The following is a 26,990-nucleotide window of genomic DNA, read 5'->3' on the forward strand; positions in this document are numbered from 1 at the left end:
TTAATCAAGAGAATAAGAGATGGGGTGGACAGTATTAATGAGAAATGAGTGCCCAGCAGTGGTATAGCAGAGAGGTTCTAAGAAGATAAAGATGGAGGGGCGCCTGGGTGGCTCGGATGGTTAGGCGTCTGCCTTCGGCTCAGGTCCTGATCCCAGGGTCCTGGGATCGAGCCCTGCATCAGGCTCCCAGCTTGGCAGGGAGTGCACTTCTCCCTCTCTCTCCCCACTGTTCGCCCTGCTTGTGCTCTCTGACTCTCTCTATCAAATAGATAAATAAAATCTTAAAAAAAAAAAAGGAATATAAAGATAGAAAGATGTCTGGTGGACTTGGTCAAGATGGAAACCATTACAGGGACATCGCCAAAGAATGTCACTGCAGCAGCCAAAGTGCAGGGGCCCCCAGAAGTGATGGGAGGGGGAGGGGAAAATAAATGACTGACTTTTTTGCTTTTAGGAAACTGGCATGACCAAAGAAAGAGAGAGGATAATTAGAATGGGATTCGGGGTCAATGCAAGGTTTTAATTAATTTTTCTTTCTAGTGAATCTTCCCCTAAGCCAGATCCTGGAACGCTAAGAACTACACTTCCCAGGAGCTCTTTTGGCTAGAACTCTGCCAAGCAGAGGCATCCAGGGAGGAGTGGGGGGTGAGCGGTGGAGGGGATTGCGGCTCACAGGAGAGCAGATCTCAGGAAAGCAGCTACAGATGCTCCTGTGCTGGGCAGAGGGCAGCAGCCCAAATGTGTTCCTACTGGAATAATCCCACATACACGTGAGACTTCTCCCTAACCCACAGCATATGAGCTCCTCCCCAGCCCCTCTGGAAATTCCTAAAATAACCTATCATAAACCCCTTTCTGCTCAAACTGGCAACACCAGATTTGGCTGTCTCCAACAAAAAACACTGAACAATACATTCTGGTTTTTCCTCATAGCATCTATCAGCCCCCGACCTACAGCTCATCTCCCTCCATAGGTTGTAAGCTCCCAGAGGACAGGAGCCTTGTCAGGACTGTTCAGTGCCTTAGCACCAGTGCCTGGAAGCATATTTGGCCCATAGTAGGTGCTCAGTAAAAATTTGGTGAAAGAATGAATCCTTGACAGACAAATCCTTCAGTAGCCCTTCAAGATGGGGACAGTGCCTTATTTATTTTCGTACCCCCATTACTAGCGCTGGGCCTCACAAAATGTTTGGTGAATTAATTGGTGAATGAACACTTAAAAATTAGCAGGTTTATGTAATTCATGAGCTGTAACTACACAAAATTTTTTGGTTTTGTTTTGTTTTGTTTGTGTGTGTTTTTTTAGCTAAGGGCAGCTTAGAAGGCTCACAGAAACAAATTCTCCAGTTGCTGTAATGTCAGAAGATGACCCTGAAAATAGCCCTGAAGACAGCACGGGCACTTGAGATCTAGACTGGGAGCACTTCAAATAAATACCTCATCAGGGAGGCAAAGGCCAAAACAATCTCAGAGATGTTGTGGGAACAACCGGAGATAAAAGATAGGGGTGTCCTCTAAACACAATGGGTTTATCTCTTTGATATGGAAATTGACCAAGGAGGTAGCAACCAGCCAAGAGTACAAAGATAATGCTATTTTAGACACATCAGGAGGCCAGTGTGAGACAGTTACAAGCCTGAATGTCGGTTCTTTAAATGCAGTATTATTATATTTACATGAATATATTTAGCCCAAGTAGGGGACAAGACTCCAGCAGACACATGTCTCTCATTCAATATTTATTTTAAACAAATCTAAGAAACTATAACAAAAGTAGGCATTTATGTCTAGTACACACACACACACACACACACACACACACACACACACTTAATATGACGTTACCATGTGCCAGGCTCTATTCTAAGCACTTAACTCATTTAAGCCTTATGTCTAGCCCAATGTTTTCCTAAGATACAGACCAGAATATTGAGGCACTGAAAGCCCACAAAACCTGTCCAAGTTCACAGTACGGAATGGTCAAAGCTGGGATTCAAACTCACACAATCTGGGTTCACAACCATGCTCTATTCTGGACTCCTTAAAGCCAAGAATTTGTTGTTGTCGTTAGAATTTTTTTTGCTAATTTTTTTTTTTTTTTTAGAGACAAACTAATATTTGATCAAAAGAATATACATACTGTGCTATTAGCTTCCTGGGAAGTCTTTTTCTACTTTGCCAGTTTCAAAGAATTGATAACTACACTTTTTCTCCTATCCCTATCATCCTTATTAAACGACTCTTCTGTATAATCTCTACAATAACCCTACAGAGCTATTGCTATTGCCCCATTTCACAGATGGGCAGATAGATACACAGAAATTGAGAAACTTTCCCTCGTTTACAGACTTAGAAGTTAGGAATCTGAATCCGAGTCTGTTTGGCTGTAGAACTGTTCTTCCCTCTTCTGCTAATATGCCTTATTTATAAATTAACCTCTAATTTACAACTCTTCTGTTATCTCAGAGACATTTCATAATCAATTTTGCCTATGTCACACTTACATTAGAAATGATATAACAAATGTACTTCTAATCATATTTCTTAACAAACAATAATTCTAGGAACCAATCTGCATTTGCCTTTAAAACACTCTCTCCATAATAAATAAATAAATAAGCAAATCCAAAAAGTGATTCACTCTCTCAAGACATTTTGTTATTTATACAGAGATGAGCAAAACATTGGATCTAATAATGCATGGCTTTAATGGGATCTTAAAAATTTCTTAACGTTCTAGGACGTCGTGACTGTGTGTCTTGCATTTTCAAGGTAGTTCTGACGTAACATAATTTAAAGGTGATATGAAGATGCAGAACCAGGCAACAAAATACAGTTCCGTGCAACACCCTTTCAAAATAGATCTGCAAATGAGAATCCCACGTTCTGACTCCGGGGTTCAAAAAGAGTACAGAAAGCTGCTACACGCTCCCTGGAGTTTCCTGTCTTGGCAGTCTCCGTCATAAAATATACACAAAATAAGTTCCAAAGAGAGAAGACACTGTTTTGATGCATTTTTCTTGATTTAAGAAAAAAAAAAAAGTGACTCATTTCTGAATGTCTGCAAATTGCTGAATATTGCCTTCCCGGAGGGAGGGACAATGGCAGCCTCAATGGCCAGAGTTTACCATACACTGCACATTCTTCTCCTGATAAGCAACTGAAAGAGCCTTAAGGAAAAATGCAGACTCAAAACCCAAAGCCCAGAGAAAGGCAGCAGAAGCTAAGAAATTAGGAGCTCAGAAAAAGAGGCAGTAATAGCTGTCAAACCTTTCCTAAGATGGAAAGAAAGAAAAGTCGATTAAGAAGAGCATCTGAGTCATCCTTCATGAATAAAAGAGCTTCGATCCAACCTTCACCACTACAAGAGCTATAATGATGGCAAAACGGCCTATGTTCCTGGTACCAGTGATTAATTCCAAAGCCCCCAAGGAAGGGGTAGGAACAAGAGAGCAGAGGACTGTCTGAATCTCCCACTCGCCCTCTGAACAAACTCAGGACAGAAACGTTAAAAGCTTCCATTGTAAAGGTGTAAGAATCAGTTATTTCCCGCCCCATTTCCTATCAGACCAAATTAGTACTTTCCATCCTTCAGTTTACATATGGGCAGGAGTCCCAGCTCTGCCAGATGTTGACTTCGAGCAAACTACTGAATCTCTCCGCATCTGTAAAATGGGACTAATCATGCCCACCACCGGGACTGTCAGGTTTCAGTTCCCAGGCCTCTCAAAGCCTCATGAGCGTCTGGCCCCTGACAGGTGTTCTTGGTAAGCCTGCTTCTCCTCTGGTGGTGACCTCCACCCTGCATGTCAGGAAGGAAAGAGCCAGAGCTCCCCGGGCTACCTGTAAAATCCCTCCTTGTTCAACTGTGACGATGCCCACTGCTGGCTTTCCGAGCAGCCCCCTGTGTCCTGTGTGGTCCTAATAAAACCACCAAGCCCCCCTCCCCACAACACCCCCTGCATCACTGTTAGAGCTGCCTGAAGCCCTCATTTCTTACTAGTGGGCACTGGTGAACCAAGGACTCCTGCTTCCCTAAAGCAACAGCCACCATGACTCCCATCTCTGTTACCCTGGTCATCACCAGAAAGCCAAGTTAGTCCATTAACAAAGGGCCCCATCTCCCACAGGCCTCTTTAATGCCCCCAATGAAGCCCATTTCTCACCCTTCCCTCACCTCCCAACACTTCCATGTAGCTGTCTGGAACTCAGTTAGTGGTTAGCAAAATTGCTAATGTTCTCCACCTCTTTGCTCTAACTCAAACTCACACCTCCCCTCAAGACCCAGCTTCCCCTGATGCTCTCCCAAGCATGGCTTTTGTCTTCTACACTCCTCTATCCCTGAGCCAGGGTGTTGGCAGGGAGGGGTGATGAAGTGTTCTCTTAGCTCCTCGCTGTGGCTTCTGCATCATTTCCTCTTCACAGACACCAACTCCTACTAATGGTATACCCACCAACCCACTTCTCCCTGTTGAAGAGGTCTTTCATATTCCTGGCCACTATCCTTCATTTACTGAAGTTTTTAGTGTCCATTACACTCCTTTCCATCTAGTACCACTCCCAGGACAGTAAGCAGATTTAGAATCCATTTAGATAACCTTCCCAACTGGATGGCTTCATTCCTAATGATCTTGTCTCTCCCCATCTCAGCCGTCATTCAACAAGCATCCATCTTAGTCTTTGTCATTACCGATAAGTGGACCATCTCCAGCACATCAAATTCAAGGACCCAACTCTTGGATCACCATCCTGTCTCTCACCCACTTGCCTCTTCTGGTACCCCGTCTCTAGAAGATCGCTGGTTCCACTAAATGAATCCCTGGGCCTCAATACTTCTTCCCTGGCTAGTCTCTGCTGTAGCCTAAAATGTCACCCTTCTCAGACCTCATTTGGTAATATTCTTAGGTCTGGCTGTGCCTTGGAATGTCCTGTGGATTTCTGAACCTGCCCCCTTGAAGGAGAATCTCCGGGGAGTCCCTATTACATGAATCACCTGGAGGACCTACTGTATGGTCAGCTGAGCACCTGGTCCAAGGAATCGATTGGGAAACATGTCCTACAGCACCTCAACAGTGTATCTCTTAATAGACTCATGCCTCTCACCACTTCCCGGGTCCCACTGCAATTACTCAAGTAGATGCCCCATCTTCCCCAACAGTCTGTGAACTCTTTGAAGGCAGGTAGAAGAACACACTTATCTTTGCAGAGCTCACGGGCCCCAGAATGAACATTTACTCTTAGTAAGTACTCAGTAAATATTTGCCAAACTAACACTGAATAAAACAAATGAATGGATTTCTGGGAGTAATGACCTAGAGAGAATGTTCTTTCAAAGGTTTTGGAGCGGGGTGGGGGATGGGTGAGACTGGAGGTGGGTATTAAGGAGGGCACTATTGCATGGAGCACTGGGTGTGGTGCATAAACAATGTGTCTTGGAACACTGAAAAAACAAAATTAAATTTAGAAAAAGAAAAACAAAGAAACAACAACAATGAAAACAAACAAACAAAGGGCTATCTGGAGAAACCTACAGATGAAATCTATGCCAAGGATGTATCTAAAATGCTGGCTGGAGCTCATCCTCCTCTGTTAGAACCTTTCGATGGGCCCCCATCATCTTGATGGCACATTAGTCTGTTGCCATACACATAAGGCCCCTTGATCTTTTCCTGCCTCCATCTCCAGCTTCAGGTCCCACCACTTCCTACCTGTAGCTCACTCCTTCAGTAAAACTGGACTGGCCTCCGTGCATTTGCTCCTGCTGTTCCAGAGGGAAAGGCATCTGAAATGCCTTTTCCATGCCTAGTTGCCTGGCTAAACTTATTCATCTTCAGAGATTCAGCTGAGCTATCAACCGCCCCCCACCTCAGAGCTTTTTCCAACGCTCAGGCTGGGCTAACAATACCTGCTCCCTTCTCTATAGAGCTCTTCATTTAATCATCCATGGTCTGCCTTCCCCGAACCCCACTTATATGGCTATCCCCGGGGTGTGGACCAGACTGCATTCTTTCCCACTCACATTTCTGTCACTACACCTAGGTCCTTGGCATACAGAGGACAATATTTTTTAATTGAACTGAGTTGATGAGAAAGCACTGGATGCATTTATGGGCAGAGGGAATGGTGGAGAAATTAGAAGAAGAGCTTGATAAAAGAATATGAAAATTACGCTGAACCTGGAGTGTGCTACATCTTATTATTTTAGCATCTTTCTAAGCCCCATGCACAGCAATTTGCAGACTCCATCTCGGTTACTGCCCGTCCTTACCATGGGCTTTGGAACTGCGCCACTGCAGAGCAGGACAAAACCCAAGATGCAGTTTGCTTAGGTCTGATAAAGGAAAGGATATTTTCAACTTTTCTTGTTTATGGGCCTCACCCTTCAGCCCCTAGGGAGACTATATTCGAATATTTACCAAGGTTAAAATGACTCTGCCAAACCTCAAAGCACGGGTTCTATTTCTGCCCTGACTCACATTGTACATCTGCTTCGTTAAAACAATAACCAAAAAGAAACATTCCAAACATAAAGAGAAAAGCTCCCTGATTCCCAGAGGATTAAAGTTATATAGCCTTGCACATGCTGAAAGCATCAAGTCTGTAACTTTCTGGAATATCTTTGGTCAGGATGATTTGTAACTCTTCATGTAAAAACAAACAAAAACAAGACACATCAATAACCTTGCACCAAATGTTCCTTCCTTGGAGCTTCTTCTTTGTGAAGATTGAGTATCCTGGGCTATCCTAACTTGGGCTCAAATACACCTTTGTTCCTTTTGCTTTAAAATTTGTAAAAAGGTTGGCTCCTTTTGCATCAACATTCTGTATGGCTAATGAGTGTCTGAGCTAATGTTAGAAAACTCAGCCCTGATGCCCAAGGCCTGGGTGGTTCTGTTTTGTTATTTTTTTTTTTTTATTGTCATTGTTGTTTGGAATAAACCTCTTTCTTTGGAGTAACTTTAGGTTTAAAGAGAAGCCGCAGAAAGGATTCCCTGTGGCCTCATCCAGGTGGATAATATGACGCCCAAACGGCTTCGAGTGGCACCGAGGACAGGGGTCAGGGACATTAAAATGAACTCTGCTATGGCACGCCTCTTCTCCAGGAACAAATCTTCATTCACTCACTCCCAAATGGATCCAGCAATCATGTGCTGTGCCTACCATGGGTCATGTAAATGAGTGAGATGTATAGGCCTTGCCATGATGGGGTCCACAGTCCTACGGAAAAGCCAGACAGGGAAACACAATAATGGCTGTGACGGGACAGCACTGGGTGCAGGCAGTGGGGGAAACCGAACTGGGCTTGGGGAGCACCGAGACCTTCACGGAGAAAGCCAGATGTGGAAAACAGGTGGGGGTGCACGACAAATAGGAGACATTTCTGAGAAAATTTGTGAGAAAGGGTGGCAAGTATGGCCTTCCCGAGTGGGCCTGTGGCTAGACGGTGAGATGGGGAGGGAGAGAATCGGGCTCCACCTGAAAGGCCCTGCAAGCCATTAAAAAAAGACTTTTCAGGGCACCTGGGTGGCTCAGAGGGTTGAGCCTCTGTCTTCAGCTCAGGTCATGGTCTCAGGGTCCTGGGATCAAGCCCCGCATCGGGATCTCTGCTCGGTGGGAAGCCTGCTTCCTTCTCCCTCTCTGCCTGCCTCTCTGCCTACTTGTGACCTCTCTCTGTCAAATAAATAAATAAATAAATAAAAAGACTTTTCAACACACATTCACATTTTCTGGTTCAAAACACTGTCACAGAATGTAGAGGGAGAGGGTGAATTAGGAATCGGTATTCTGCATCTTCCAAATTCCCTCAATCAAGACACTAAACCCTCAAGCACAGTGGAAACAAAAGGGAAGGGGGTATTTAGAAAATCCTCAATATCTCAAAAACAAACAAAAAACCACAGTGGGTTCCATATTTCTTTAAGATTTGAAAATGTTGCTGACCAATGACATTTTATGGTGGGGGTAAGGGTCTCCGAGGAAAGCTGGGTTATACATTCTCAGATGCTAAGTTCAAAACATGGCTCCCAGCAAAAGGGCTCCTGTTGGACTGGTTAGCAGATAGAGGATCAGGTCCTCAGGTCAGAATGGATGATCTCTGCACATGGGCCCGTCTTCGAGCTTCCCCGTGACTGGCCTCCCATCACGTTCCCTTCTGCTCGTGTGGCACTATCACTTGGGGCAAGAACCAGGAGGCTTCCCTCGACACCTGCTGCCAGCAAGTTGGAATAAGTTGAATACAGAGTGTCCTTTGAAGGGACTTCCCTCTCGGGCTCCAGACGGAATGGCCACTCGGTGTCCTCGGGGTTCATGACAGTTTTTTTAAAAGTGCAATTTACTGAAAGCTGGAAAGTGAAGGGCTGGAGAACTTTGTTGAGCTACTTTACTGCCTTCACCCCCCTCCAGCTTATGATGGAAACCCCTTAGCCAGTAGGGCCATTTTAATTTCTTAGGTTTGTTTTTCATGTTGAAGTCCCATGAAGCAACAATCATTTGTTTGTTTGATTGTTGCATGAAGCAACAATCAAAGAATTCAAAGACACCATCCTAAAGGCAAGTGGGAGAGTTTTACAGGTGTTAGATGTTTTTCTTTCTTTTACGTAGGTTCCATGTCCAGCCTGGAGCCCAGTGCAGGGCTTGGACTCAGGACCCTGGGGTCAAGACCTAAGCTGAGATCAAGAACTGGATGCTTAAATGACTGAGCCCCCCAGATGGCCCTCATTTTTGTTTTTCAAATAAGAGAAAGCAGCTTCTGTCTGGTCTCTTGTCTGTTCAGCACCTTCCTTGACCAATACCAGTAATGGACGTCATCTCTGAGATGTGGGGGACCCTTGTCTTCATTGTTACAGATCATCAGCCTCCCCCTACCACACTCACCACCCCATTCACTGAGCTTGTACTGCTATAATCTGTGCTTTTCGGACAGAAGCTCAGATCGTCCTAACAGCCTGGCCAGGCAGGTGTTACTAGCCCCATTTTATAGGTAAGAAAACGGAGGCCTGGAGAGCAAGAAGTTTAGCTTAGAGCTTAATAAACCATGCTGTAGACTTCAGAGTCAGTGTTCAGATCCTGGCCTTCTCACGTTTAACCAGGAGACTAAGCCATACTTGCCTTACCTCAGCTCTTGTCAATAACATGGCAACAGTAACAGCATTTATACTACTGTTGCCTGTGTATTTGGGCAAACCATGTTAAGCTTTATTTAGCACAGTGCTTGGTACATAGTATATTTTCTACAAATGCTAGCTAACTACCATGACTCTCATTATTATTGTTGTTATTATTTCTAGTTGAAGTTGCATCATTACTATAGGTAAATTTGGACTTTAAAATGAGGTCTGCTTCCAAAATTGAAGCTCTGTATTAATTACCACATTGGGTTAGTCCTTTTTCATGCATCATTTTGTCTACTCTTTCCACAGGCAATGGAGAAGTGAGTGGCTTCCTTTCACAGACGAAGACATTAAAGCTGGGGGGCCCATTTGCTTGCCTACAGCTAGGGAGCTTATTAGCTGGCCAACTAGACCTTCTGACCTCACTCCCCTAGCTCCTACGAATACACCAACACAGCCTCAATTGTTGCCTGCCAGCAGTCAAAAAAATGTAGCCGAAGAGCGTTTGGGAGGCAAGACCTTTTTATCTTTATGACAAAATTTATTCAGCCAAAATTGAGGCTCAAAAGTCTTTGTGCTTTCTGAATAAGTATTAGGCTAATCCACTCACTAAACTTCAGAATCTTCTTTACTCAAAGAACGAGAGAAGCCAGAGCCACTTGTGAGAGAGCTTTACAGCACCAATCAGTCCCATACTGTCTCTGAGCGTCTGGAACCAGATCACCGTTGCTGTCACCATAGTCTTGGGAGGCTGCCAGCTGTGTGGGGCCAAGACCACCCTCTGCAGTCCAGCTATTTCCCAGGAAAGCAGCCCCCTCAGTCTCTTGGAGGGAACCATGAACTGATGGAAGTCCCAGAGGAACTTTGTGCTGTGGTAGAAAAGCACTGACCAGGAAAGCCCCGGGTCCCCTTTGGCTCCTGCCCTCACTACCTGGGGTGTTGAGGCAGGCACTGTGGGTCTCTTCTCCACCCAGCGGGGAAAAGATGCTGATTCACAGCAGAGTTAACTGCTAACAGCGATCTCTGTTTCACCATCCTTCCTGCCGTCTTCATTCAGTGGCTTATTCAGTCCACAAATGTTAATCTCCTAAACCAGATCTGACTCTGCTCCCCCATGCTGTATGAAGGGACACTAGTCACACTGTGGTCACATGGACAACCATGTGACCTGCTTCCCCTGGAGTTGTGGGACTCAGGAGTCCCACTGTAGATTCAAGTGGTGATGGGATGAGCGAGTATTCTCCGTCCTCAAGGAATTATAAGCAAATCTGTTGTTTTAAAGGTCAACAGAGATTATTCATTCAGTAACTAATTGACTGCCTACTATGTAATAGGTCACGATCTAGGCAAGTGAAGGTGCATCGTAAAGCATCATACAGAAACATTATTAATAGCTGTTTTTCCTCCCATCATTCTTCTAGATACTGTCCACTGGCTCTTGAAACTTCCATTTCATCCCCCCTAGTTCATGTCCCACACTGGATGCACTCTTCTGTCTTCTGCTCATCCTCGGGTTTCCTAACATGGTGCCTGGAGCAGAGGAAACAGGAAGTATTTGTTGGAGGACTGTATGCCTCTGTGCCTTTGCACACATTTCACCCACTGCCTTGAGTGCTCATCTCCCTTTTCATTGTATGAAAAATGTTTGTCTTGCTTGACCGGGCTCAGTTGCAACTCCTTGAGGAAACCATCCATCAGATATGCAGCAAGAGGTGGTGATTCCCCTGTGCTCCAAGATGCCCTGCATTTCTCCTGTATTTTATAATTTCCCTTCCTCCCTAGACTAAGAGCTACTTCAAGTGTGGCAATGGGATTAAGAACTTCAGTTCCAGGGTTGAAAAGTCTTAGATCAGAATCCTAGCTCTATAAATTCGGGCTCTGTCTCCTTCACAAAACTATTTCAGTTCACTGTCCACTATTTCCTGATGAATAAAATGGGCACACAACTCTTCACATCCTAGGACTGCCATGACATCAGTGCCGGCCGGGTGCCTGGCACGAAGGAGGCCCACAGTAATGGAATTTTGATGAGGACCATTGGGATATGGATAAGGAGACAAAGGAGGAGGAGAAAAAGGAGGAGAGGGACAAGGATAAAGATGATGATCCTGATTATCATGGTGATTCTGACAATGATGAAATGCTTATCTGTGACAGGGGGATACACTTAGGAAATATGCACAGAATTAATTGGTCTGGTGGGTTCAGATGGGAAAGAACAGATACAATCTTTTGTATACAGAACAGATTGTATCTGTTCTGAGAGGTGGCCATTTTGGTTTCCAATAATAGAGATACTTCCATTTTGGCCTTCCTCTTCTTCTGACACACAGTATCTATAGACCTTCTTGGAGCTTACATTCCAATCTACTGCTTGGTCCTACTCATTTTGTGAAATGATCCTATGAAATTGCTCTCTCTCCCTTATTACCCACCCCATTTTCCCACCTTGTACTCAGCAAAGTCAACAATACTAGTTCAAAACAATGGCCAGCAACACAGGGTCCACCCTTTTATGCATTTAGTTCTGCTGTCCTTTAACTCATGCACCCAATTTTGCACTCACTCCTGGAGGCTTCTCTTAGCTTATTGTCAGCTAGATCTGGAAAATACCAAAGGGGACCCCAGCAAGGAAAAAAAAATGACAAAGGCAACGAGATGTATATGGTCTTGAATTGATCTTATGGGTGTCAGTTCAGACTTTGTTACTTAGCTCGTTACTAGCTTGCTGCAAACAGCCAAAATACTTGAAGGGCAGACTGAGTCAGGCTCTGCTGATGAGACTGCAAGGCTTCATGGAACATTAAATGAGGTTTCTCTGTGTGAAGTGACAAGAAGAAATAATAAGGCTTTAACATCAGGATGCTGGCAAAAAGAATAATAATAAAAAAAAAAACATGGGCGATTACTTAGCTTTGAGAGAAGAAAGAAAAATGAAGAGGTACTCTAGCTTTCTTATTTGTAAGATGTGCAACCTTGGGTCCTCAAGAAGAGTGTATAAGCCTTTGGCTCACTGAGGCTAAAATGAAAATAGAAATAATACTGGAATCAACTCAGGATCTGAATATCTGCTATGTCACTCTGTGATCTTGGAGAGCCCATCCAGCTTCTCAGAGCCTCAATTTGCTCATTTATAGAATGGGATACCGTCTGGTTTTGAAAACTTGTGGTAAGGATTAGAAATCGCTGAGTTTAGCTTGTGACCTGTCAGAGGAAACAGCAATTTTACACAAACATGCATATGTGAAATTCATTAACCTCAATCTTATACAACTGTACAGAAATTATTTCTTGCAGAACTTATCATGACCTGAGAACATTAGTGAAAATCTTTGTTGATGAATTGAAGATATAAAATCCAATTCTTTTTTCGGTAACATTTCAAATATAAATAATTGCATTTGTCCTGTCTACCTCACAAGGTTCTCACAGATATCAAATATGACAAAACTTTGTTCAGAAAAAGAAAAAACACAAGAAAAACAAAAACAAAAACAGAATCCAACACAGATTGAAGACATTATCTTAAATATGTGTAAATGCCGGACAGCACAAGAATTTTCCAGATGGGAAGCTTGGTTAACCCTTGGAACTGGTTTACCAAAGAGAAGGAGTTTGGATTGCAGTGTCTCACACAGCACCTACCACATGGAGAGTACTCAAATGATACATAATTAATGAATGGATGAGTAAATCTCACCGGAGCCAGGATTTGGTGGGGGGAAGGGAGAGGGCGGGGAGTGGTTTAAAGCAGGGCTCATTATAACGATTCTGTGAAATTATCTCAAACTTTGGAATTAAGCAATTCTCTAACCACATACCCACAGGCTCATGAGCCACATGAGGAAGAGAAGGGCTTAGTGAAGTTGGCCCCAAGTATATCTTTCCTGCCAGCCACTCTGCACCCCTGTACTTGTCCAGCACTGTGTGGAGCATGCAGTCCTCAGCAGAGGCACGGGACCCTCCACGTCTCTCTTCTGCCCCGTCCCTGTGGCCCCACACATGCCCTGCTGTTTCCCCCCGTAGGTTTCTTCCCATGTACTATTCTCTATGCCTGGAATGCCTTGCCCTCCCCATTGTCTATTGCTTGGTGAACACTTTTTATCTTTTATTATTTTTTTCAAGATTTTATTTATTTATTTGACAGACAGAGATGCAGCAAGAGAGGGAACACAAGCAGGGAGAGAGGGAGGGGGAGAAGCAGGCTTCCCACAGAGTAAGGAGCCCAATGCGGGGCTCGATTCCAGGATCCTGGGATCATAACCTGAGCTGAAGGCAGACACTTAATGGCTGAATCACCCAGAGCCCCACTTTTCATCTTTTAAAACTGGGAGAGAAAATGATCTCCCTTGTGAAAGTCTTCTCTGACTCACCCAAGCTGAGTGAAAACATTCTAATAACATTCTTCCTCTCAGCTCTGCCAGTTACTTGAACATACAGACATTATTATCCACATATTACATTAAAGTTATCACACCATATTATTTTTGTACATCTTTCCTTTTAAACTCAGCCATCTGAGGGAGGGCTAAATCATGTTTTACTTCCTAGGCCTCAAGTGTGTTGCCTGTTAAATGAAAGCTCTCTGGGGTCAGAGAGCCCACTGGACTGATCACTTCATATTTGTGTGGCCTTAAACCTAGGCTTAATCTCTCCACCTGAAAACAGGAACAGTAATGTTCCATCTCCTTGCCAGACCCCTGTGCAGACTAAAATTTTTTTTTTAAGATTTATATATTTGAGAGAGAGGGAGAGAGCACAGAGGCAGAGGAAGAAGCAGACTCCCCACTGAGCAGGGAGCCCAATGTGGGGCTTGATCCCAGGACCCCGAGATCATGGCCTGAGCCAAAGTCAGATGCTTAACCCACTGAGCCACCCAGGCACCCCTGTGCAGATTAAATTATATTATTCATAGGAAGAGCTAAGCACAGGGCCTAGCCCCTACAGTGCTATCCATTGTCATCATTGTTGTTAACAATTCAAGACATCACCAGAAAGAATAGTGACTAATAAGCATGGTCTCTTCCTATGGAATTTATGATCTAAAATGGGAGAAATTAGCTATTTACATACCTTTCTTTCTTTCTTTTTTTTTTTTAAACAAATGTTTAAAAACAAATGTGGCACACTCTCTGAAAAATAAGATAGCTTTGGGGTGAATGATGGTCATGATAGTCTACAAATGTGGAAGGCTAAATAATGCCTTCTCCCGAAGATGTCCTTGCCCTAATCCCCAGAACACGGGGTAGATTACCTTATATGGTAAAGGAGATCTGGAAATGTGATAGCATTAAAGCTCTCAACATGGGGAGACTCTCCTGGAGCACCAAGTGGGGACAGTGTAATTATAAGGAAGGGGGTTGCAGATCAGAGTCTTAGAAGATGTAAGGATGGAAGCAGAAGTCAGAGAGAAGAGACGGTGCTCTGCTGCTGGGGAAGGGGTCACAGACCCATGAATGTGAGTGACTTCTGAACTGAAAAGTCCAGGAAAACGATTCCTCCCAACAGCCTCCAAGAGCACAGCGCTACGGACCTTCTGGAGACTCCTAACCTCCCAAACTGTAAGAGAATGAATTTGTGGTGCTTTAAGCTACTTACAAATGACTTTGTGGTCATTTTTCACAGGAGCAATAGGAAACTAACATACTTGCTCTGTAAACAAAACTTTGCAGCATATAGTGGTTAGGTTAGGTTTGGTTTTGTTGTAACCTAGCAACACCTAATCTCCGTGATTTAACCTAAAGGTTGCTCTTGTGCACACACACATTCGTGTACACACACACACACACACACACACACACTTTAACAGCCTAATGGGAGCTGGAGGGCGTTCTGCTTCCTTATGCTTACTCAGGGCTCTCCATTCGTGACTCAACACATGGCTTGAAAGTCAAAGAGCTAGAATTTGAACCAAATGCTTGACTTGAGGCTCTTAGACACTCAGGACCATCAGACTCCATTTTGAACTCACTAGCCAGAGAAGCATAAACAAACATGGAGACAAGCCAAAAGTTGTCTCAAATTCTACCTGGAGTAAAACCTTGGGTTTCCCAGCAAATAGAACAAGCACCACTCATTTTCTTGACCTCCGCATGAGCCATACATCTCCAGGTATAAAATCTTTTAACGTCAGCGCTCAGAGTGGTGCTTGATGACCCTCTGATTCCACCCATCGTCTTACAGATGAAGATTCTGGAGACTTGCCCCAAGTCACAGGGACAAGCTGCCAAGACTGGTTCCTGAAACAGGACTTTTCCGACCTGTCTGGTGGGAGAACTGAATGAGATAAAGGCCTTTCCTGTAAACCTTTGAATGATCTTAATAAGATACACCCATGTATTGGCAATCTAACGTTTCACACAGGAAATCTGATCTGATGGTTCGTATCCCCAGACGTGGAGCCTAAACTTGAAATTGTGGAAGCCCTGTCCATGACCTCACCTGTACTACACAGTTTCCCCTGCGAGGATAGGACCCTATCTCACCCAGTGTTGGAGGTATGGAAGGGCAAGACGTGGGATTCTTCACAGCGCCCCCCACCCCAGCCCATACTGCCTTCCTGGGTTGGGGCAGAACACAGAGTTTTATGGCAAACGTTCCCAACAGGGAGTCTAGAATTTGAATATGTTTTTCCACATCAGTCTTGTGAAGCTAAAAGTCAGTTAAGTACTTCCACAGCAACAGTAAAGCTATGGGAGGTTTATAGTCCCTGATGGTAGCTTCACCTGTTGGTAGCTTACAGTGTTGACTGGGAAGGTGCCCAACAGCTATAGCGAGACTTCAAGTGACCTTTCATGGGAAGGGTGATGCCAGGCTCTGATTTTCTGCTGGGAGAGTTCTCATAGGTTTTTATTGTGAATTAACGGCATGAAGGGAGGGCGCTTTTTATGAAAAATAGTCTTGAGGGACAGCAAGAACGGTTTGACTAGGTCATTCTACCTGTGGGTTGTTTTATCCTCCCAAGCGGACACTCAGAGGCAAATTGCGTTCTTGGGTTTAATAGCTTTGGTGCCTTAGGTGCCTCTCCGTTTTTAGCTAGCTCTGTACTTTCGGCAGCATGATACCAATATCCAGGAGGTTCTGGGGAAAGAGGAACCCTTGCAGAAAGCATCCTTGAAACCTCCAGCTCTGGTCTGGAATCCCAGGGTCGTCACCGACTGGCTGTGTGTCCTTCAGCAAACTACACACCCTCCAACAGCAGTGCTTACTCTAGTACTGCTGTGAGTTAATACATATAAAGCCCTTAGAATTATGCCTAACATACAGAAGCAATCAGGGTCAGCTGCTACCATTAATAATGATGATGAAATCATGCAACCCTAAAGAACTTGTTTCTTCCTCTAAAATGAGGATCATCTCTAGCTCATGTGTCCTGTGAGGTTTAAATGAAATAATGCATGTAGGTGGGTCCTTCACCAATACTAGGTAAACAATTGGGTCTCTGGGGTCAAGTAGGAGTTCAATTCCTGATTCTGTCTCAGTTATGAAATGGAGATGGAAACAGAAGTATTCATAGCAATAGGGAAGAGCAATAAGTAAAACTGAGTTTTTCCAGTATTAGGATCCCAAAATTGCTTATTGTTTCTGAAGCACAGTATTTGTAACTTTTTTGTATTTGGTACTTCCTCAGAGAAGGTTAGGGTTAATCTTTAAAAACCATCCCCAGAGTCTGCCACTTGAGATTTTTACAGACGAGAAAAACCCAATCCACGAGTCAGTGATCAGGGAGGAATCGTGACCATGGTCCCCGGAGCCCTGCCGTCCATTTCCCATGCCGAGTGGTAATAAATACTTCTCAGATTTCTTCTCCGCAGAGCTAAGCACAGCTGCTGTTTTCAGAGCGGTCAAAATAACAACATGGTGCAAAACACCTCCCAGATTGGTAAGGGGAGGCTACAGAGTATCCTCATTACCTCTTAGTTAATTAGCTGAGAAGCTCCATGTAGGAGTGTGGTGGGCCTGCCCTAACAAGGTGCACCAGACTACGTGGCTAGAGAGACAGAAATTGACTGCCTCACAGTTTTGGAGACTAGAAGAAGGCCCAGACCCTGCTGTGGGCAGGGTTGGTTCCTTCTGAGGGCTTTGAGGGAAGGCCTGCCAGGCCTCTCTCCATGGCTTGTATGGATTCCTCCCTGACTTCCCTCTGGGTCTTTCTCTATGTCCATACTCTTCCTATTCATAAGGACAGCAGCCATATTGGAGGAGGCCTGCCCTAATAACCTCAATTTCACTTACCTCCGTAAAGACCCAATCTCCAAATAAGCTCACTTCTGAAATACTAAGGGTTAGGACTTCGAGGTATGGATTTTGGAGGATGGGACGCAATTCAAGACATAGCAGTTCATTACGATGATAACTATTATTTTAGTGTGTAGAATCACCTGCCTTTGGGAGCTGTTCAAGCTCTTGATATGTATTAACTTATTTAAACCCAGTTGACCGCTAAGAAGTCAATACCATTATGTCCCTTTACAAGTGAGGTAATGGGGCCACAGAGCAATTCAGTAACTTGCTCGAGGCCAAACAGCTAGTAAATGGCAGAGCCAGAAACGGAGACCAGTCAGGCTGCTCGGGGTCCGTGCCTTGCTGCGTCTGCGAGTAAAACCTATCCCTGCTCTCTGGGAGCTCCTAGTCCAGACCTGGATGGGGTCTGCTTCAAGGGATGAGCTCTTGCAAGGTGAGGAGAGACCATCTGTGACCAAGGGGCTGGGGCAGGTTTCTCAGGGCGGTGATAGCGGTGTAGAGTCTTAGAGTAGAAATCAGCATTCTGGAAAGAAATGTGTACAGAGATGCCAGACTGGGGCACAAGGGGCCGGGGGAGGGGCAGGAGGATGGAGTGCATAGACAGGAGTGATGGGGCCAGTCTTTCAGAACTGCACATGGCGGAGTGAGCTTCCCTATTCCCCTGTGCAGAGATTCTTCTGGAACTCACAAGAAACCTCACCCTGGCAATCTGATCTTAATCCCCAGTGCACGCTGCTCTCCCCAGAACAAGCTCTTAATAGGAGACAGTCCTTTCCAGTACTATCCCTCTCCATGGGCTGGGCCACTTTTCTTTTTTCTTTTCTTCTCTTAACACATACCCTGTCTTGTGACTTACTCATTAAAAATCAAATGATCCAGGAAAAAAACAAAAAACAAAAAAACAAAATAAAACCCCGCTGAAGTTGCACTTGAGGGCTTGCGAGGAGTTCTATAGGCATTCAGAACTGGGTTCTAGACTCAGCTCTGTCAAAAATAAGCCACCCTTGACTCTGAAAAAGCCCCATGGTGCAAGGAAACGTCAAGGGTGACATTTGGTTCACTCTTCCCATCCTGGAGGTGAAGTCCCTTCCGGGCGCTCTTGGCTTAGAGGACAAAGAGAATATGCTATTCAGTCTTTGGATATCTGGCCCTCTGGGAATTTGGCTCTGGCTCTGATCTCTGTCTCTGTCTCTCCCTGTCTTTGCGTCTCCCTGTCTCTGTCTCCCTCCATCTCCCCATCGACCCACCCTCTCATCTCCCCTTCTCTCCTCCGCATCTCTCCTCCCTCCGTCTCTCACCAATTTTTCTAATGAGCCTGGGATGAACCCCTCTTTGGGTTAGGCATCCATTTTGGGTGCTTCCTGTCAAAACTTAGATATCTTCATCCCTCCGCTTTTCATTTAGTACCCAAATTGTCTGTTTTCTTGACATTCTCTCTTGCAAGACTGGAGTGACTAGATGGCTGCTGTGACTGATGCCTCAAAACCAAGGAGAACAGCCATGGGGCATTCACTGTATGTGTGGCACAGTGAGGAAGCGGTCACCACGGGTGTGGCCACGTTTCCCCGTGGGCCCCAAGCTTCCCCATCTCTGAAATGGGAGTTGTTAGTCTGCTTGGGCTTTGAGAAATCTCCCAGATCCTACCTTTTTATTATTCAAGGACTTGCTTGAAATCACTTGACTAGTAAGAGGCAGAGGTAAACATCAATACAGGTCTTTCAACTACAACTTCAAGGCTCATTCATCAAGACTCAAGTGCCATTTGGTAAGCATCCTGACTGAAAAGCATTCCCAGTTCAAAATGCTGTCGTAGGTGTGTCTGGGTGGCTCAGTGGGTTAAAGCCTCTGCCTTTGGCTGAGATCATGATCCCAGGATCTTGGGATCGAGCCCCGCATCGGGCTCTCTGATCTGCAGGGAGCCTGCTTCCTCCTCTCTCTCTGCCTGCTTCTCTGCCTACTTGTGATCTCTGTCTGTCAAATAAATAAGTAAAATATTTTAAAAACAAAAACAAAAAGTGCTGCGCAAGCGTTTCTCTTGCCAAGACCCCGTGCATAAGTACAAATCTCTGTGGCTGGGGGAGATCACCGAGGCATCCTTTCATGACAGCTCTGGAGAAGACACCTCAACCTTTCTGTCTGGATGCCTAAACTGTATAATAAAGCACATTCTTACAGAATTCTCTCGAGACTTCTACCTATGGGGGAGAAGGATACTTTTTTTAGGACTAAAAACAGCGAAGGATATCTCATCGTTCAGATATCTATTGACGCAGAAGAAACCACTCCCAAACTGAGCTGCCCAAAGCAACAGTCATTTCTCCATATCCCACAATTTCGTGGAAAAATAAAACGAACTCTTGGACGTCTTGCAAACAGGTTCCATCCTAAGTAATCTCACTCAGATTCTTCCAGAGGCTCAGGCTTTGCATCTTGGAGTCATGAACGAGTCCTCTTTCCCGCCCACCCCCCACACTTTTTTATCCACTCCATCAGTAAATTCTTCTGACCCTATGTTGGTGCTGTACCCCCGACATGAGCATTTCTGGTCACCTTTACTGCAAAAACCCTGGCTTGCATCACCACGCCCTCTTGCTTGGAGGAGGGCTATCACCTCCTCACAGGTCAGCCAGAGTCTGCTCTTGTTCTCCCTACCATCTATTTTCAAAACAACAACCAGGTGATCCTTTGAAAATCCAAGCTGGACCATTCCATTACAGCACTCACAACATTCAGACAGAGCTCCCGCTCCCAGAGGAAAGGCAGAAGTGCCGGGGCCCTGCATGATCTGACCACTCTCTGCTTCCTCCAGGCCAGCCATTCAGGACATTTTGCTACCCCTGAACACACTGACAAAGCTTCTGCCTCAGGGCCTTTGCATTTACTGTTCTCTCTCTGTAGAATGTTTTCCCCTAAGACACCCACATGGCCAACTCCCTTACTACCTTCAGTTTCTGCTCAAATGTCACTGTGGATGCCTTTCTCAAAACGATCCCATTTACAATGAATGGCCTTACCCTGGGAGAACCTGGGGGGCTTAGTGGGTTAAGCATCTGACTCTTGATTTCACCTCAGGTCATGATTTCAGGATCCCCCATTGGGATCTGTACTCAGTTGGGGGTTGGGGGTTCTGCTGGAGATTCTCTCTCCCTCATCCCCTCCCCCTACTAGTGTACACACTCTCTCTAAAACAAATAAATCTTTAAACAAATAAAATAGCCTTGCCTGCTCTCTCAACATCCTTAAACCCTTCCCTGCTTTCCATTTCGACATTGTAATCACTGCCATTTCACCTATTATATGTGCATAATATGTATTTTATGTATAATGTGTGTTGTGTAATGTATATTATATATTACATAATGTATGCTATATATAATGTGTTATATATGACATATATTTATGTATACTTAAATATATATTTAATATATATGTGTATGATTTAAAAAATAAATATATATATTTGTTGTAGTTTCCTCTGCTAGAATAGGTTTTATAAAGGCCGCATTTTTGGTTGGCTCACGGCTTCATCCGCCAACACCTGACAGTGCAGGGGCTCGGTACACACAGGTGGCACTGATGAATATTTTGTCAACTTCTTAAAAACAAAACAAAATCCTCCAAGATGAGAAATGACCCATATTGCTCTGATGTTTTTTTCCTTTGCGTGAGCAGAAAAAGTTGCATCACAACATTAGCTAACATGCCCTTTTGTACTTTTTTTTCTCAATTGCCTAACATTTCACTGGCTGGCCTGTTGGAATCCTGGCCTGCGATCCCTGGCTTACAGCTGGCACTCCATATTTGTTACTGACCAGCCCCCCTCCTGTTCCAGCACTGCTACCAACCCGCTGTAGGATGCGGGGTCAGTGACATTCTGACCATCAGTTTCCTCTCCAGGCAAAAACCAAACAGCAACCACCACCAAAATGGGGCCATTGGTATTGATCTCACTGTGCTAATATGTAGATAGACTCCAACGGATGCCAGTGCACACCTCAGTAGATCAGAGAGGGCAAAATATGTCACTTTCTCTTTCTTACGACCACACTAACTCCATTCAGCCTGACATTTCCACATCAAGGAGGAGTTTCTCAGCCGTTGCTGAGCCACAGGTTAGGGGAAGAGAATTCAGAAGGGAGATGGAATACCAGCGTGCCCTTGCTCCCTCTTCTCCAAACTCAGCTGATTGGACTGATCAGCCAGAGAGACGGGTCTCCTGCCCCGGGCGGGACAAAAGGGAGCTGTTTCCTGATGGCTGACAGAGGAGATGTGTCCCTCCGCCCCCCCAACTTCAAACCAAACCTCGGGGAGGGAAGCCAGATGATTCATGGGAGAAAACGAATTGACTCCAAATGTCTAATAAAGAACATATGAAAAAAACACTTCCCTGCCCCCCATCTTGGAAAGAAATGGACTTTGAAGAAGGGAAAAGAGGGGAGTAGAGACTTGGAGAAGGACAGAGAGGAGGGCATTCTGCTGAGGAATTCTGCAACCACGCCAACAGCGCACCGCCATGCAGGAACGCGGGTTCACCTGGCTTGGCGCTGGGCACCAGCCCACGGTCATCTCTAATTTTACAAGCACTTCCAATAATCTCACCAACTAGTTACTCTAATAGTCATCCTATTTTATGAGTGAGGAACACAGGGGACGCAGGAGGAGGAATTCGCTTGCCCCAGACCACACAGCTAATGAGGAACAGAGCTCGCGGTAAAGCCACAGCCACCAAAGAGCACGGGGCAGCCCGGCCCTCTGACCAGGAAACCCGCTGATCACCAGGGGGACCAGCAGGGCCCACAAGGGCAAACAAACAGAGAAAATCCAACAGGCACATAGCCCCAGGCTGGGGGGATAGGTTTGAAACCCAGTGGAGGAAGGGCAGTGAGAGTTAGGACCCCTCATGCCACCACTCCCCAGAGGCCCTAGCTCCCTCACCCCCGGAGGTGGCAGGGGGCACACCGTTCACGCTCCACCCCCCAAGTCTCCTCACCCTGGAGCAAGGCCAGGGCGAACCACCTTGCACTGCACAAGCAGCACATGTGTTTGCTCCTCTCCAGGAGGCAGAGGCAGCCCTTTCCCACAGCCGCGGGCAGGCTCTAGAAAGGACACAGAGAAAGCGGAGATGGAACTGACCCGCCTTACCCCTTCCATGGCCTTCCTCCGAGGCAGAGTCTGTGAGACAAAAGCAGTTTCCCAGAGCTGTATCCTGGGGCCAAGAGTCCGCTTTGGTTTGTTGGCACTAGCCAGGGAGCAATCACCTCCCAGAGCCCGGGACACACCTGAGCTCAGGTGCCCCACCTGCCCCACCTGGGGAGCGGCTCCTCCCTCTCCGGGGACTGGAGCTTTCCCAGCACTGGCTGGGCACCGTCCACACTCCATCTGCCAAACTTTGCCGGACAGCTGCAGCAGGGAAGGGGTCCTCTCTCACCTAGGACCCACCAAACCCGCTCTTTGCAGCAAGCGGCTCTACCCCAGGCTGGTCCAACAGTCACTCTCCAGAGGAGTTTACTTTGTGCCTGAGGCAGGGGGGAGCTGCTGAAGAAGCGGGTGGCAGGACTCCTGTTAGAACAAAATGCTCAGGCTGGACAATGTAATCTCCGTTGGCCCCGCCCCGCCCCTCAGATGGCTACTTAACTTCACCCAAGGCTCCCACAGGGGACAGAGCGTCCCTAAGCTTGCAGGACAGTACAGTGGGAGCCAGAAAGGGAGCTGCTATAACACAGCACCTGTCTGGGGGCTGACCCTATCTAAGCCTGTGGACATGTTCTTATATTAAATCCTGCCACACACTTGGGAGAAGCTATTATTCCCATTTAAATGGTGAGGACACTGGGGCTCATAGAAATCCTATAACCTGCCTGTGGTCCCCAGAATCAGGGCCTGAACCTAGGTCTGGCTGACTGTAAAGTAGTTTTGTTTTTCTGGTGCAGGTGTTGGGGGTGGGGGTTGTCGGGGAAGGGTTTTTTTGTTTTGTTTTGTTTTTGCTTTTGTGTTTTGGACAGTTGGTGCTGGAAACCCAAGCCTCATTTCCCAGTTCTTAAGAGCTCAGGGCTGTCCTGGGATTGGAAGCCAGCAGGGCACCAGCCTGAGCTGCTCCAGGCCAGGTCTCTGTGACTTCTCCCACCTTGTTAGGGCTCAGCTCGAGTGGGAAGCTGTCTGGGAAGAGGAGGTAGAAGGCAGGTGAGGAAAGCCCATCTGTGGACCCATGACCTCTCACAGGTATTTCTCATAGATACCTGGCTGATCACCACCGGGACCTGGGGATCTAGGAAAAACACAGGTTCCAAGCTCCCAGGGCAGATAAGAATCAGTTCTATTCTAGGACCTGGAAATATGGATTTTTTTTAAAAAAGATTTTATTTATTTATTTGACAGACAGAGAACACAAGTAGACAGAGGCAGGCAGAGAGAGAGGAAGGGAAGCAGGCCCCCTGCTGAGCAGAGAGCCCGATGCGGGGCTCGATCCCAGGACCCTGAGATCATGACCTGAGCTGAAGGCAGCGGCTTAACCCACTGAGCCACCCAGGCGCCCCTGGAAATATGGATTTTAAGTAAACTTTGCAGGTTTGTTTTAATAATTAATGACTTGCAAGAAGAGAAATTTTCTGCATCATGACCGGATGCACAGACACATGCATACCCAGATCCTAAAATCTGTAAAATACAAATTTCTCAAAACGAGAATCACTCTTACTATGGGGGTGATCGCGCTGCTCCTTTCCATTCTTTTCTGAGCCATGATGTGACACTCGGTTGGAGACGTCAACGGTCAGCACACCTCACTGTATTGACTTCGTGACTCTCTTTGACCCGCGCTGCTGCTGTCCTCACAGTCAGATCGGAGGCCCTAGAGCTCCACGCAGCACAGGCTGAAGACTCTAGCTCTGCCTCTCACACCCTTCTCACTGTAGTTCAAGGCAAGGAGGTCCTGCAACTGCTATCAATGATGGTGGAAGCTCTCCAAAGAATGAGGCACCTCCTCCCCACAGCAGCTGGCCATGGGGGCTGTCAAATTGCCTTTGCTTCTACTCAGGGGCTCCCCCGATGGCTTCAGACAGGCCTACAAAAGTGGAGGTTGAAGGGGAGGATGGGTTGGGGGCAGAGAGTGGGTTGGGAGGGTTCTCACCTCCTTGCACCTGGAGGGACCATGAGCTCTGTGCTATTTGGGTTTGGTTCAGGACAAGCTCCAATGGTAGGGGGTAGGATGTAGGAGACGCCAGATATTGGTAGTTGTTTGGAGAGTTTTACAAGCAGGCCTAAGAACCGTGACTCATGGAACCTCATAGGATCTCCTGTTAGTACCTCATGATCCTCTACGTGCTAGACTCTGTTTCCCCCTCACAGCCATCTCTGAGATGATGTACATTCCTTATCTGCAAAACCAGGTAAGAGGGTTGGCAGTGTTGGCCCAAGGATTCATGGGCCATGTGAGTCTCTCTACCACGCTGAGCATGAAATAGGCACCAACAATGCCCATTCCCCTCCCCCCCTCCCTCTGTCCTCAGTTCATGGTGGCTGTGTCACTGTCCCCATGCACATGCTATGCATGAGGGTACAGATGTCGCTTTGTTTTATTGCCCTCTAAGGATCCCATTCTGCTCATGGTCCCCACCCCTTGGTAGCAGGTCCTTGCCTCCAGCTCGATGCAGGAGCTCAGACACATGTCGTGGGAGGATGGGGAAAGGAAAGGCAGTTACAAGGTACAGACGTGGTGGGGGGGCTCTGGCTGTGAGATCAGGGGTTCAGTCTAAGTTTAGACAGATCTCATTATACCATAGGAAAAAAGAATTAAATTGAATAAAGAAGAAAAAGATCCTACTATAGACACAAGGGGCTTTGGTGGCCTGCCTCTGGCTTCAGACCAGGAGGAGTCTCCCCGTGCCCCCCACTTCATCATGGACAGGAAATAGCCGACTGACTTGTCTACGGCCCCGAGGACTGTGCCCCAGCCTCCTCGCGCTGTCCTCATGACACCCCTTGTCCAGCTGAGACAACAGAGGCGCATCAGAGTTCATCACTGATTTGGGGAAATGCAGTTAGCAAGCATAAGGACAAATATTCCAGCCCAGGCGGTCTGACTCCGGAGCCCATCCCCGCCCCATTTACATGTTTGAGAAATACAGAATAATAAACACACAAATCTAGAAGCCTGAAGGTTTCTTCTAGCCGTTCTCCCCAAACTCAAGTTTGAAAGAAGTCGGCAGAAAGCTTAGCAGATCCTTGGGCTGAAACTCAGCAGACACTTCTAGGCATTTCTGTCTTTCAAGGGCCTGGTTTCAGTTTGCTTCTGGGAATGGCGATGGTGTGCCATCCTCTCCAATGAGGTCCGCTTGCTTAGTCCGCTGAGCCAGAGAAATCTGTGTTTCCAGCACATTCTTGATGCTTCCCAACCTTACATTGGGTTTCAGGTACTGCTTGTGGCTTTGCAGTATTCCCATTCACGTGTGTCACTCATTTCTTGGCAAAAACAGTGCCTACACTTTGCCCCACAAGTAATGGTTTGTAGCAGAATACTCTGATGTAGAAAAGGAGGATTAAAAGATACCTGGGGGCACCTGAGTGGCTTAGTGGGTTAAAGCCTTTGCCTTCGGCTCAGGTCATGAGTCCTGGGATCGAGCCCTGCATTGGGCTCTCTGCTCAGCAGGGAACCTGCTTCCCTTCCTCTCTCTGCCTGCCTCTCTGCCTACTTGTGATAGGTCAAATAAATAAATAAAGTCTTTAAAAAAAAATATCTGGAAATGGGAAATTAGGGGCACTCAGCTCTTTCTAGGGTAAATTGTGACCACTACGTGCTATTGTGATGGCAGAGCTGGAGCACGTAGATTGATGGTCAGAATTAGGGCAGCGCTGCCGAAGTAACCTATTATTAATATTAAAATTATTATTGGTTACATTGATCATTTCTGAGCATTTCCAGTGTAACATGTAATTTATCTATGTACAATTTATCTCCTGACTCTTTTCAAAAGGAGAAGGAAGGAGGAGAGGAACTTAAATTTATGGAGAGTCTGTCGTGTGACAAGGTACCTGGTCTGCACGTATTTTCCTGTACTCCTCATGCCCACGGGGTGAGATCACCGATGTAGCCCTAGCTGATGAATGGAGACGAGGGAGCTCAGGACGGTCAAGGTGGATGGCCAAGGCAGACGCCCTGGCCATGAAGAGTATGGGTCTGATTCTCGGCTCCGATCTGCCCTGCCCTCATCTACTGCTCCTTCCTCCACTCCGTGCTGCCCCCGGAAGGACTTGAGGGAGTGGAAACACAAGGTCAAGTACAGTAGGATTGTTGAAATTGAAAAAGATAGCCTCACACAGGACAGATCGGATAGGAAGGTTAGGAAGGGGTGGAAAAACAGCACAGAGACAAGGAATGATTACTGCAAGGCATACAGCTACTGGAAGGCAAATTATTTAAGGATAAAATGCCTAAAATTATCTCAGGAGGTATGTGAGCTCAAGAAAGGGTCTCTTTCCTTTTTACCAGCTTATGAAAACTATAGTCCAGCTGGTTCTTCTTTCACCTTGAAGGAAGCTCCCATCTCAATTCTGTGCTTGTCTAAGTAATCGTATAAATCGAGTATTGTGATTTAGTAAGAGCTCTCTTAAAGGATGCTAAGCAAACATGACCAAGGCAAG

At 46.1% G+C, this 26,990-nt stretch overlaps 1 protein-coding gene across 6 annotated transcripts in view; it reads right to left on the reverse strand.

The window, feature by feature from the left end:
- FYB2 (FYN binding protein 2) overlaps positions 1–22,902 on the reverse strand; it is a 167,043-nt gene extending 144,141 nt beyond the window's left edge. For 5 of the 6 annotated variants that reach the window (XM_082688107.1, XM_082688106.1, XM_082688110.1 and 2 more), the window contains exon 1: positions 22,497–22,902. In XM_082688107.1, coding sequence (XP_082544233.1) covers positions 22,497–22,733 — 237 coding nt within the window. In that variant the 5' untranslated portion in view covers positions 22,734–22,902. Of the gene's footprint in view, positions 1–22,487 lie in introns of all 6 variants that reach the window. The other variant, XM_082688109.1, reaches the window with a different exon arrangement.
- Positions 22,903–26,990: the final 4,088 nt, after the last annotated feature.

Source organism: Mustela nivalis (genome assembly GCF_964662115.1).
Source record: "Mustela nivalis genome assembly, chromosome: 10".
In the NCBI taxonomy this organism is placed as follows: Eukaryota; Metazoa; Chordata; class Mammalia; order Carnivora; family Mustelidae; genus Mustela; species Mustela nivalis.